The 13,931-nt window shown below is 52.2% G+C and overlaps 1 protein-coding gene across 1 annotated transcript in view; it reads left to right on the top strand.

The window, feature by feature from the left end:
• The first annotated feature begins 2,765 nt into the window (after positions 1-2,765).
• CCDC30 (coiled-coil domain containing 30) overlaps positions 2,766-13,931 on the top strand; it is a 45,963-nt gene continuing 34,797 nt past the window's right edge. The window contains exons 1-6 of the mRNA XM_086625638.1: positions 2,766-2,789; positions 2,866-2,958; positions 3,393-3,513; positions 8,309-8,499; positions 12,177-12,266; positions 13,126-13,279. Of these exons, the coding sequence (XP_086481764.1) occupies positions 2,766-2,789; positions 2,866-2,958; positions 3,393-3,513; positions 8,309-8,499; positions 12,177-12,266; positions 13,126-13,279 (673 nt within the window). The remainder of the gene's footprint in view (positions 2,790-2,865; positions 2,959-3,392; positions 3,514-8,308; positions 8,500-12,176; positions 12,267-13,125; positions 13,280-13,931) is intronic.

Here is a 13,931-nt window from a genome sequence, read left to right as displayed (position 1 = left end):
TTGAGTGCACCCTCGGTAAGTTTGCCGATGACACTGAGTTGTGTGGTGCCGTGGACTCACTTGAGGGAAGAGATGCCATCCAGAGGGACTTTGATAGGCTTGAGAAATGGGCCAGTGCAAACTGCATGAGCTTCAACGAGTCAAAATGCAAGGTCCTTCACCGGGGTCAGGCCAATCCTAGGCACAAATACAAACTGGGCACAGAGTGGGTTGAGCGTAGCCCTGAAGAGAAGGATTTGGGGGTGTTTATAGATGAGAAGCTCAACATGAGCCGGCAGTGCGCTCATGCGGCCCAGAAGGCCGACCGCGTCCTGGGATGTATCAAGAGAAGCGTGGTCAGCAGGTCAAGAGAGGTGATTCTCCCCCTTTGCTCTTGTGAGACCCCACCTCGAATACTGTGTCCAGTTCTGGTGTTCCCACCATAAAAGAGACATAGATTTGTTGGAGTGTGTTCAGAGGAGGGCCACAAAGATGATCCAGGGGCTGGAGCACCTCTGCTACGAGGACAGGTTGTGGGAGCTGGGATTGTTCAGCCTTGAAAAGAGAAGACTTTGGGGGGACCTAATAGCTGCCTTCCAAGACCTGAAGGGAACCTACAGGAAGGCTGGGGAGGGACTTTTTACAAGAGTCTCCGCTGACAGGACAAGGGGAAATGGGTTTAAGTTGAAGGAGAACAGATTTAGATTAGATCTTGGGAAGAAATTCTTCAGTACGAGGGTGGCGAGACTTTGGAATAGATTGTCCAGAGAGGTTGTGGATGCCCCCTCCCTGGAGGTGTTCAAGGCCAGGTTGGACGGAGCCTTGAGTAGCCTGGTCTAGTTGAGAGGCGTCCCTGCCCGTGACAGGGAGGTTGGATTAGATGATCTCTGAGGTCCCTTCCAGCCTGTGCCATTCCATGATTACTCACGCTTGCAAGAAGCAAAGTGCAATTCTGGGGGAAAAAAACGTAACTGCAGCTCTCCCGCTGTCTGTCGTGTGTCTGTTTATGTGCTTTCCTTGAAATAAATCTGCTGGAAGTCTGTAAGGAAAGACAACGCGCAGAAGCACCGTTCTCCCACCGGAGCCTCTCTGGAGGTGCGACCATGCTCTGTCTAAAACCACCGAGCGTTCAAGGAGGTAACTTTTGTCGTAATGCTGGATCACTGGAAAATTAGGTGTGCTCATAAAGTGAGGATAAACTGGGAAGAGCAAGAAAAAAGCGTGAGGATGGGCTCAGCGGATCAGCTTGGAGCACTGAACGCTGCGGGAATGTGATGGGGTGTGGGAGGAGGGTATGGTCAGTGATGGGAGAAACGGTCCGGATTAGTCTGGAATGCTGAGATCCGGCTGGTAGCTGACTTGGGAGCAAAATGAACAACTTCTGCGTGGCCAGGACTGGTGCTGGCAGAAGGTGGAGAGAACTGGAGTTGAGAGCATCATCTGTCGAGGTGGAAGTGCCTGTCTGAGCTGTGCCAATAGGGAAGGAGATGGTGGCAGGATGTCCTGCACGCATGTTGTGTGAGCTCTGAGAGCTGCCTGTCCTCGTCGTCCTCATCGTCACCATCGGGTCCTGCTAGTTCAGGGGTTTCCGTTGTCTTATTTGGAGTCACACTTGGGAGCAGGGGCGGGTCGGCAAAGGGGAGAGTATCAAAACTGGTGTAAATGGAACGTGCTCTTGCAGGGCTGCTAGAACAAGGGGTGGGAGAAGTGCCACCAACACTCCTTGGAGTGTTCCGCGCCTTCTCCGTAAGGAGATTGTGAAGGAGAGAAACAACCACAGCTTTTCGAGGAGAAGATTTGGGCATCGCCTGGCTCGGACCCCGCAGGAGTCTGCGGGGGCTGCGCCGTTGGGCTCGGGAACACAGCTGTGGGCTTCCCTGCGTGGTGTCTGCTCCTCCTTCAGGAGGTGGTGAGGCCCCGTCGGGGGGACTTTCGGAGCTCAAATGGTCCTGTTTCGAGCGGGAGGTTGGACTTGGACCTCGAGAGCTCCCATCCCACTGACGCCTCCGGTGCTGGCAGCGTTGGGGCACCAGCCCTTCTCTTTGAGGGTGTCGCTCGGGGCAGCAGAAGTAGGAATTGGCTCCGGCAGGTCCGGGACCGTCTGTCGTTCATGTTCCGAGGGCGCTCAGTCGAAGGTCCGCGCTGTGCGCTCCTCCATGTCTCGGTCTCCCTTCTCCACCCTCCCGTCGCGTGGTGCCTTCAGCTGGCGAGCAGCTCTGCGGGACGGACCCACCTTCTCCTTTGCGGTTTCTCCATCTTCACGTGCTCCCTTTGCCTCGGGGGGAAGCCCTTCCCTCCCCAGCAGCTTCCCTTGGGTTTAGCGGAAAATCAGGGAAAACCTTTCGGCTTCGTTTTGGGGCGGGAGAAGCGCTGCGGTGGACGCTTGGGGTGCGCCATGGGGGGGAGCCCCGGCCCGGCGCGGGTGGAGACGGGGCAGCGCCCATGGCCGCGGCTGCGCCCGGGGGCCCGGGGAGAACGGGGGCGTGGCTTTAGCACGCAGGGGCGTGTCCCAAGGCCGCGGGGGCGTGGCTTTAGCACGCAGGGGCGTGTCCCAATGCGTGTGGGGGCGTGTCCCAATGGCATGGGGGCGTGGCTTTAGCACGCAGGGGCGTGTCCAAACACCTTGGGGGCGTGGCTTTAACACGCAGGGGCGTGGCCGAATGAACGTGAGGGCGTGGCTTGGGGCGCGCAGGGGCGTGGCCTGCCCCCAGGGGCGGGGCGCCGGGCGCCGCCCGTTGCCATGGCGGCGGGAGTGGGGCTCCGGCGGCGGCCCGGGCCCGCGCCGCATGGAGGCGGCCGCCGCCGCCCCGGTGGGTGCCCGGGCCGGGGGGCGGGTTGTTCCGTCGGGCCCGCAGCGCTCACGGCTCCCCTGGGTTCCCCCCGCAGGCGGAGGCCCCGGTGCCGGCGGAGGCCGTCCGGCGCTGGCTGCGGGCCCGGCTCGGCGACTTGGAGCGGCGGCGGGCCGAGGAGATGCGAGACGTAAGGGCCGGGAGAAGGGGCCGCAGTTCTCCCTTCGCTTTCTGACGCGTCCGCGCCCGGCGCACCCGTTTCCCTCTTTTTGCAGCAGCGGGTTAATGGGTGTTCCCAGCCAAAAGCTGCTTTCCTCATGCCCTCCGGAGCTCCCGGGCGTACGGCCCGGTTCCTCACGGTGGGGCACGGAAAAGCACCCGGTGAGTCCGGTGTGTCCCGCAGAGCAGCGGCTGAGTCCCCCCCGCCATCCCCTCCCTCCTTCCAGGCGTTCCAGTCAAGTATTTAACAGCCCCAGATGTTACAACGGCATAAAGAAGTAGTGTCCTAAAATTGTTTGAGGTTATCCCGTAAATATCGGGGATCCAGAGCTCTTTGCCCCAACAACCTGCTCACCAGGCGCTGGTAAACACGCTGGGCCGTAGCGACGTTGTCTTTATTTCCAGGTGGAAAGCTACGTGGGTCACGTCCGTAACCTGATGGAGGAACACGACGCCATCGCCACCGAATATGAAAAAGAAAACGAGCAGCTCAGGCTTGAGCTGATGCGGCTGCGGCTGCAGCAGGGTAATGCTTTCCCTCCAAAACACATCCAAGGAGATACGTTAGCAGGTGGTGGTGTACCGGGTCGTTCGGCAGAGCTGGTTTAAAGCTTCCTTGAGAGCAGAGCAGCGTTTCTCAGCGAGTTCTGCTAGACCAGCGCGTGCAATACGTTGTTTGGGAGGACAGCAGAAGTGTTAATGAAATACTAGAACTGTAATTAATTAGAGATTCCTGACTGCTTTTACTGCCTTTGTTCAGTGGCTTGGATAGTTTCCTGGATAGTTTTCTTGGATAGTTTGTGTGGCTCCGTGGTTGCACTAAGCATCTTCCAGAGGCTGTTTGAAGAACAGAATTGATGGAGCTGTTTGATTTCCAACTCTAAATTATTTGACAGTGACTCCTTGGGTAACGTGAGTGTCGAGCTGTGTTGCCACTGGAGTCAGTGACCTTGCTGTTGGCTTTGATTTAGCCAGAATCCGTGTTATTTAGAACAACTTTGATGGATGGTGGTAAGTTTGTGATGGTGATTCAAAACTTGTCCTGTGTGCCCGTTTTAGTGTAGTCATTTTGTTCGAAACAAATTGTTTCACTTACATTTCCCTTCAAATGATTTGCTTTCATCTCAAACTCTGGAATCTCTTCCAGTATGGGCAAATGTATTTTGCTGGGTTTAGTTCTTGATTTTCTTCAGTCTTCCGAGTCTTCTCTTGTGCTTTGAGCCCTGTGAATAGCACACTGTTGTCATTAACTCCTCCTTCTGTGGTGTGTGTCATCCTGGGCCCCAAGGTCAAGTCGGGGGTGGCAGCACAGCTCGGACACTTTCTTTCTTACCCACGCTTTATTTGGGGCAGCACATACAGGAGCTTGGGAAATTGCTTGCAGGTTTGGGTTTCTGTTCAGTTTTGGCCAGCCCGTGGGTTTCAGGGAGCACATCTGATGGGGTGACTTGTCAGCGATGGGTGTGCTTAAGCACTGCCTGAAAATCCGGGTCCTCTGGGCACGTAAAGCCACTGTTTAGCATTAAAAATGCTGGTGGAGGAGGGTTCAAATGACCTGTGAGCATTCGGGAGCACAGCTGTGGCAGACTTTATTACTGGTTCTTCTCTCCTCTTCCCCAGGAGGTGGCAGGCGGATGGCAAAAATGTCCCAAAAGCTGCCTCTGCATTTATGTCCTCGTAGTGCCTCTGCTCCTTTGGACTTTTTCCATGTTTTTTAAGGATTCTTGTGGCTGTTGAGCAATGATTAACACTCAAATGGAAACAGATCCATGTCCATTACCCCAGTGGGTCGCTAATCTGAGGGGGTTTGTGGTTCCGTGGTGCTTTGGTGCCGTACGGTGTTTCTGTGCAGGTTTCTGGAGGAGTTTGCTTTGGGATATCCCTGCCAGGCTTTGGGTTTTAAGACTTGTGATTACCTTACTGATGGCACTAGCTGCCGTCCTGTGATATGCGATGATGATGATGATTTAGTCGTCTGGGCAGCGGATGAAGGCCTGCCTTCCACCAGGCTGTCCTCTGCAGGGAGGGATGCCAGCCCTGATGTGTTTTGAGGTGCTCGTAGATGGTTTTCTCAAGGGTCTGGCCTTTTCCTTCGCAGGTCACAAAAAAAGCCACTGGCTGTCTCTGGCACAGAGCGGATGGATGAGCCTGTGCCCTAGCTGCTGCACTTTCTCAACAACTTCTGGTGGGCTTTTGCCTGCTCCGTGTCTCTAATGTGCCTCCGCTGCAGGGTTCGATGCTGCATCGCTGTGTCTACTCCCTTTGGCCTCTGCTTTTCAGGAGAGTTTGTGCAAACCAACCCAGAGAGGGCTCCTGAGCCCTGTGGGGTGCAGGACAGGGTGAAGGTCTTGAAGTAGGTCCCACTCTCCCTCTTATTTTTGCGCCGCAGTGGATTGTCTTTAGTAGGGACAAGATGATGCTGCGGATGAGGCTGGAGAAGGGTCTTGTGGAAAGACAGAGCCCAGTCTGCTGGGACTGTTAAGCCAAAATGTGAGCGAGGCAAGAACAGAGGATGGTGGCAGGGAGCTTTGGGGAGGCTTGAAATGAGAACGAGTTCAGCTGGGAAAGGGCAGTTGAGGACAGAGGCTGGTTCAAGCCTGTGGTACAAAGCAGGGGCCTGAGGTGCAAGTGGACAGGATCTGTCCCGAGCTTTAGTGGCAGCTGGGGAGTCTCAGCTTTGGGGAGCTGAGAGATGGGGAATTGAAGGGGCAAAGGCTTGGCTTAGCAGGGTGGGCTCTTGGGGCTGGGCACACTCCCTCTTCCAAAAGCAGCTGAACAGGTCAGACACTCTGCTTGGTCCAAGGATCGCTGGGAGCAATCGGATCTGCTAAAAGCTATTTCTGGGGATAAAAAGTAAGTTTCTGCTTGCACACTTGCTTCTTGCCTGCAACGGGCTCGAAGGGTCACTGCAGAGGGTTCATGTTGGGCTGCTGAAGTGGGCTTTACCTCATTTGGCACCTCTGCCCAGAGTGAAATTTTTCCTTCCCTCGAGGCAGTTCATAATCCGTTTCCGATGGCTCTTGTCGAATACGCCTCAGTGTTTTTGGAGGGCAGATCGATAACTCATGCGCTGCGTTGCCAAAAGCCTTTCTGAAAACCAAATGTAATGGCAGCAAAACACAACGCTGTCGGGGGACTTGCCTTGATCTGGTTAAAAAGTGAAACAAAAAGAATAAACAGTGGCAGGCTGATCTTGTTTGTTGTACCAGCTGTGCTGCTGACATGTGCCCAGCGTGGGGGAGAGGATGCAGGTGGGCATGAGGATGCTGGTCGTCTGTGCTGTGTATGACAGACTCCCCTCATCCTCACGAATCTTTCTTTCCTCTTCAGCCTGCAGAAAATTTCGAGGTCTTAGCAGAGTTTTGCAGGTTGGGTGTAAGGGAAGTGCTCACAAGCGCATCTGTCCATGCAGGAGCCAGCCCTGTGAGTTCCGAGCGTTGCTCCTAAAGGGAGATGGTTGTCCCGTTTCTGGCCATAAAGCAGAGCAGCTTTTAGCTTATTTTAGATGAGATTTGCCAAAACTGCGGGAGGAAACCACGAGGCAGGTTGGAGGCGAGGTTGGGGGTCAGTTTACTAGGAGCTGTGGGCTCTTTATAATGCATGTGGAGCACGTGGCCAGCTATTTTTAAAGTGCAAAATGCAATATTTTGCTCTGCTTCGCGCAGGGAAGCTGCAAGCCAGCCATGTTTGACCTCTTCATTGGACGAGCTGTGATTTGTAACCGCAGGGGAAGGGAACGGGGAACCGCAGGGTGTTTTCCATCCATGGGGCTGGACACAGCTGGCTGCGAAACGCAGAGTGGAAACATGCGATTGATTTGAGCCTTAGGATGTGATTGCACTGGGTCCTCTGTCAAATCCAGCACGTGGAAGTGAGGAACACACTTGTCCAGAGCTGTGTGTGTATCCTGTGTGAGAGTATGAGGAATATTTGCTCTGCTTGACTTCAGGTGCCTCACTCTAGCTCCCTAAGCAGCGAAAGAGTGTGAATATCCCTCCTTCCGCCCTGCAAAACCCGCAGCTCTCTCCTGGTTCCCATCCTACAGCACTCGGGAGCCTTTATGATCTGGTTTGGGCTTGAAATGGGGAGCAGGGTTTGCTGATTTTCTTTTTTACTATGAATTACACAGGCAGGTTTTGAAAAACCCTTCCTTAGCTTAACAAGCTATTGGATCCAGTGCAGGAGATGCTGCCCTGGCCACGCAGGAGAGCAAGTTTCCTGGTTTTCTCCTGGCAGATGAACTTCCAACCGTGTGAACGAGGGGCTCTTTAACAACTGTTTGTTGCACAAACATGACAGTGCTTGTCCATAAACCAACTTCTCTTGCCAGCGTCGTCGTCATCTGTTTGCCTTGGTGGCCATTGAATCTTGAAGTTTTTCCCAGTACAAAGTCTTCCCAGCTATAATGTTGGTATAAACGGGGAAGAATTGGCAGTTTAATTCTACAGGGTTTTTTTTTTTACTTCTTTAATCCTACAGGAGACCTTCAGACCACAGGTCTGTGTTGCCAGCAGCAGTCCTTAGCCTGGGTTTACAGTTGTTTTTGGAGGAGTGGGCGAGGAACACTGTTCAGGGAGTGATTTCTAAGGTCATGTTTTAAGAATTCCTCCGAGTCCCTTTGTGCCACGGGGTGCCACTTCTCTGGCTCTGCCTCAGGCCCTTGTCGGTTCCTCGCCGTGGAGGATACAGCGCCGCGATCTCCACCACGGGCTGTGCACGACGCACCCGGTGCTGCTGTACATCACTGCTCTGCCTGGGGGGGAAAGGAAGATACTTGGATCTCCCTCCCTACCAAGCAGTCCTTAGGAAAACAGGGATGCTCTGCTTAGACGAGCGAGATGGTATTTTGTGTCTCTTCTTGCAAAGAAAACGTTCATGCGGTCGCGTGTCCGTCTGGTTGCCCCCAATGCCTATTTAATCTGTTATTTAGTTTCTGCCAAGCTCTATTGAGAGTTAAAAGGGTCGAGGATAACCAGGTTGGTGAAACTTACCTGCTGGGTAGAAGCAAATGGTTGTGATAACTCCTCCACTTAAACCAAGGCAGGAGATCTCAGTCCAGGTCCTGTCACTTGCTTGGCAGGCAGGGGGGTGGATGTGAGCAGGAACACTGGGACAGACCAGGGACAGTGGGAATACTGCTGAGATAATAGGTAAGAACAGGGGATAGGAGGCAGCAAGGGAGGTGGGAAGCAGGAGAAGAGACTTTAGGAGCTGTTGAGCTCCAGGAGAAACAGAGGCTTTGTGGTGGGGAGTGTTTAGAGGAGCTAGGACATGGATCTGCTTTGTTTGTCCCTTTGCCCACAGCAAGCCTTGTCTTGCAGAAGCCCAGCTGAAGGAGGTCGAGGAGATGCTGGAACAGGAAGGCTTGTCCGAAATAGCTCACAGTAACACCAGTGAACAGATTGCTTATTTACTGGTAGAAAGAGGGATGCTGCTGAAGAAACTGGACGTCACGGACCAGAAGTTGAATTCACACAGCTGCACGGACCGACTGTGTGCGGCACAGCTTCAGGTACCTCCTGCTTTAGCTGTTCAGGCTGAAGGAAAGCGTGCTGGGGAGAAGGATGTCTTTGAGATCTTTTTTTTTAGGTAAAAATATTCCTCCTATCTGTGAGGACACTGTGGATTCTTAGTGCTGAAGTTGATTCCTTTATTAGTTTCCACACTTATATATTTACACTTGATTTGCTCCTACATCTTCCATAGGGATAGGGAATAGGATTAATTTTAACAGAGAGGATGTTGAAGAGTTTGTGATACAGTTGGTCTGAGGATCTTCATTGGGTAATAATGACTTTCTACTAATCCAGATTTCCTGATGATCCAGTATTGAATTCCAGATGACTGAGTTCCCCTGAAAATCATTACTTTTGAGAAAAAACTTTCCCTGTACTTAGGGTGAGGTTAAAACTCTTCCCTTCCAGCTGCTGAGCTGCAGGATGGAAGTTGAGCAACCCTCTGCTTACAAACGGAGTTCAGTAAATAAATTTCACAGCACGACTTGATGATGGGCAGGTTAGAGAGGACCATCCGTGTCTCGATATTTTTGCTTTCCGAGGTCGAGATGAAGAGCGCTGACAAACGGTGGAGGAGCAGCAGCTGCTGCATGTTGGAGAGACAGTTTGTGAGAGGTCTGCCTCCCACCAAGGCCACTGATTTCCACCTACTCCTGAATAGGCCCGGGAGCTGCTGGCTCTTGTAGCTGTTCCTCCTGCACTGCTGTGCTTACTGGCCTCATCCAGAACTTAGTTCTGACAGCAACAGCTGTTGGATGTGCAGGAGCACCAAAATTGCTGCGCTGGCCAGGTCTAGAGCCTGTTTAGCCCTGCAGTGTCTGTGATATGGAGCGTTGAGTTTTTCTTCTTTTTCCCAACCTCCTTCTGCCTCTTCAGAAGTGGCCAGGCCAGGCTGCTCCTCTGGAGGGAGAGATGTTGCTCCTGCCTGGGGACTCAGTGGGTGAACTTAGGGGAGAAGGCTCCAGGATGAAAGGGGAACACGAGAGGGCCAGGAGCTGCAGCCCCTGCAAAGATCACAGGAAAGCCCTCCTGGGGCCAGAGGGGACTGGCAGGGTGTGCAGTTGGCTCCACACTGGAAACTGGAGTTGGCTGGGGCACAAGCAGGTGGAAGACTTGGACTTGATGACCTTTGAAGGTCCCTTCCAGCCCTAACCATTCTATGATTCTATGACTTGCAGACAGGCCATTTAATTGCTGTCTCATCTTCTGTCACTGCCTTGAACTTTCTACACTTTTAAGTTTCTAGTTCTTCATTCTGATAGAACTGGTTTGGAGCTGAAAAGCTTCTTGGCCGTTTTTGAGAAGCTGGCTGAAGGATGGGGGCTCGGCAAACCCGCTGTGAAGCACAGCTGGGTTTGGGCTGGGTTGTGCCATCTGACCAGAAGCCAAATGCAAAACCCGAGAAGACAGTGTCACAGGAGGGCAAACGTGTCGTGATAGTTCATCAGAAATGCTCCCCTTGCCTCCAGTGGCGTGCAGTGTCCGAACCAGAGGTGCTGTCGTTGTCTCTAGTAGTCCTTGATTCATTTTTCTCTTCCGTGACTTTCCTTGCTTGTCAAACCCGTGCAGCCTTCTTCATATTCTCAGCATCTTACAGCGAGGACTTCCGCAGTTCTGCTACTGTCACATGAAGTGTCTTCGTTTCACCCTGCCATCTCCTGGCTTCGTTTGGTGCTCTCCAGCTCTTGCATTAAGAGGCAGTGAACAATTCCCTTTTTATCTGCCTTTTCTGTGCCTCTTGGGCTTTTACCAACCCCAACAGCATCCCTTTCTGGCTGCAGAGCCCTAGTCTGCCTGGCTGCTGTAGGACTGGGTGTCGTTCAGGATTCATCCAGGGCACAATAACACTTTCAGATATAAACATCCACCTTGGAATCAAAGAGTCTGTTTGCAGTGAGGCAGAGAAACCTCCCTGATGTGCTGTCTCCCACTTTGGGATTGAAGACGCCTCCCTGCGAATCCCAAATGATCCACCTGTGAATGCCCATCACTTGATCCAAACGTTTGCAGCAAGCACACCATTTTTTCCGAGGAAGCAGTGTAACAGAAACCCTGCTGTAGTCGAAAAGGGGAAGCAGAGCTTTAGCCTTCCGATGAAATGCCAGTTAACCGAATCTGCTACCGAGCATTTACCAGGCGTGGTGGGATTTGCTCTTCCCTCAGTGCCACAGCTGAAAGCAGAGCCAGGGCGAACGAAGGATGCAGATGTCTGCAAGTCTGGTGTTGAATCCAAACCTTCTTCACGGAGCTCGTCCTTCGTGAGATGCAGCTGCCTTCTCCTAGCAGTCCCCTCAGGACCGTTCTTTCTAACGAGCCCGTAACGAACGTGTGTCTGTAACGAGACTGGCCTTGTCTCCTGGGTACAGATGGAGTGTTGTTGGAGCTGGGCTGGGTGAAAGACAGAGCTACGGCCAAATCTTGTACATGGATGTGATATAGGCTGTCTACGTGCGAAGAACAATGTGAGCTTTGCCCAAATTCCTCTTGGAATGGGGTGCCGGAGCCCCCTAGGAGGTAGACAAGCCTGGAGATACCTGACTTTGCCCCACTTTCCATGCAGCTATTCAGAGGAGTGAGACTTACTAAAGGAAAATGCATTCTTGTGTGATCGAAGCACGTTATAAGCGTCATGCTCCTCGTTGCTAATCAAACACGACTTCTCTGCAGCTCTTACGCAGGGCAACTTCATTTTTCTGTTTTTAAAACCAGGTGAAAGACGTATTTTCCAGGAAAAGACTTCCTCTAAAGCGGCCCCAGATGATGTCATTGCTGTCCGTGCCTGTGAACTAGAAGCTGTTGATGAAGCACTCCATTGTTTGGGGTGGCATCACACTGGTTTTACAGAATCGTTAGTCGCAGCAGTGTTACAGGTTAACAGGTTAATTGCTCTTGTTACTCTGTGTACTGGAACGTGCAGCCTTGCTTGTTCTCACATGGCCCGTCACGTACTTGTTTCCCTCTTAGACTGGAGGTCCAGATATCTTCCTGTCTTTCCCAGAAATGAATGCAGCTTTTAGCTAGACTGCTCAAGCAGAACTGATTTTTTTTTGGATGCATCCTCGCTAATGCAAGAAGCCAGGGGTACAAACGTGTGTCTTTGTGTGGTTGTCTCTAATATATACGTGAGGAAATGCTTTCTGGGCTCGGGCAGAAAGCGTGGCATGTACCAGCACGCTTACCTCTCTGGAGCCAAGGTGCAAAATATTAATGACAACCAACCTCCTGAGCATTAGCAAATCCTTGATGCTGGTGCCTGTGTGCAGGCTGCAGGGGAGCAGGAGTCTGTTACCTGGAGAAGTGGTTCGAAAGAGAGGGACGTGGGGACACGACCCAGCGTTATTCTGCTGGAGTGAGTCAGGCATGCTCGGCACCAGAGCCTTTCTTTGGGCAAAGCGGAGCCCACGGGCTCTGGAAGGAGGATGCTGAGGAGATCACAGGCTTTTAAAAAAGTAGAGAACCCCAGAGTTCCCACTACCAGCTGAGGCAACCGAGGGATTTTCACAAGGATTTGGGGTAACTGGTTGAAACGTTCTCTTCAAATACAAGGTATGATTACCAAACCCCTTCTAGTCAAGAGAGGTCGAAACTGAAAATCCTACACGCTGGTGCCCAGGGCTACGTGGTGGTACACGTCCTGGTGGTGTTGATTTAATAAAATCTCTTTCTGTGCAAGGATGAGTTTGATCACATTCATCAGACATTAGAAGATGAACTACAACAACAGGATGAATCCGCGCAGCTTACCGGAGAGACAGCGAAGGAGGTAACACATGCACGTTTTCTGGCCAATGACATGGCACATAGTTGAGATTTCAAGCAGTGGGTCAGTTCTTGAGCACACTGTGAGGGTTTTTTTGTTGTTTTTAACTGATGGGGTGCAAGTGAGCTCTGAACTTCAGGCTGTGCAGCCACATCAGCCTGGTGCTACGCATGAGTTAATTGCTGAGTGCCAGGGTTAAGGTCTCACCAGCTTTGGGTCAGGGCTGGCTTGTAAGCACTCACCTGCCTTTAATGCTGTCTCAAAGAAATGTCATTGGAGATGAGTGGACCAAAGCCAGGGGCTGAGAAATAGCTCCTTTTATATCAGCTGACTTGACTTTTCTGCAGAAGCACAGGTCAGTGGGAGCAGTGTCTTCCTCCTGCACTGTGGGATCAAGTGCAGAGTGGAAGAGGAGGTGAGCAGTGCCAGGCTGCCTTGGGGCTGCCTCTCACAGCAGCCATGGGACCACGAACACGCAGAATTGGCTTTTCCTTGGAGCAAACTCTCGCAGGGTGCAGTGGAACCCCTTGCTTGGAAAAGCCTCCCATATATTATGTGTTTGCAAACGCATCGTAATTCATGGCATTGTCTCAAGGAAGAGAAAACAGAGCTTTGTGTAGGGAAACAGCCATGGCATGCTGTGTAACACCCGTGTTCTCGCATGTGTCTGTGGTGAAGAGCGTAATCCACTGCGTGTCAACCTCCTGCCTCTGCAGTGGCTTCCCCGAGATCACCTGCTTTCAGTTGGTGTTGCCAGCCCTGCTCTGGCAGGTCAGGAATAGTGTGGAGGGGGGACCTGCCTTGTTTGCCTCCCTGGGAGGGTTATCTCATTTCTGTTGGAGCATTAGCCCTTGTGTTTCAGTTCTACAGGGGAGAGCTGGGCAGGGAACAAGCTTTACGCACAAGAGCTGAACAAGAGCTGGGTGAGGTCTCACAGAGGCTGCTGATGGCCCAGGAAGAGATCCAGAGGTTGACAGACAAGCTGGATGCACGAAGAAGGGACCAGAGCAAAATCAGTAAGTGGTTCTCTTGTGGCCACTCCTAATTACTGGCCTTCATTTAGCCCACCTCTCGTTAGTGTAAGCCTTGGGGGAGCTGGAGGAAAGCTCTCCTGCATCCTCTCCGCTCATAACGTGGGAAAATCAGTGTCAGATGTCAGCCTGGTACCTCGGAGATCTGGATGCAGTTAACAGAGCCAGGAGTCAGTGAATGCTGAGCAGGGGAAGCTGTGACATGGAATTATCTGATCCGGGATTACAGCGGTGGTGTCTTGGCTGATGACTTCTCCCTGGCTCGTACACAGGGAGAAATTCCTGCCCTAGGAGGGGATGGAGAGGGAATGACAACTTGGTCCAGAAAGAGAATAGGTGAAATAAGGTGTCCACAGTGTTAGCACAGCTGGACCACTCGTCTCAGAGTTCTCCAGATGCTGTGTTTGGGATGCTGCCTCCTTATGAGTTGTTAGGAAGTGCTCGTAACCAGCAGTCTTGAAGTGACTGGTTCAATTCTTTTCACTGCTCATAGTTGCTTAACCTCCTTCTTGAAATAACTGCTGTTGACCAGCCCTAAAATATTTTTTTTTTTTAATACTGACTGTAAAAACAAACAGTTTTCTGGAGGAAAATGAAACTACTTGATAAAGCTCCTACTGGAGTGCTCCCTAAAGCC

Source organism: Tauraco erythrolophus, chromosome 23 (assembly GCF_009769465.1).
Source record: "Tauraco erythrolophus isolate bTauEry1 chromosome 23, bTauEry1.pri, whole genome shotgun sequence".
NCBI lineage: Eukaryota > Metazoa > Chordata > Aves > Musophagiformes > Musophagidae > Tauraco > Tauraco erythrolophus.
This window is presented reverse-complemented; position numbering and strand designations above follow the sequence as displayed.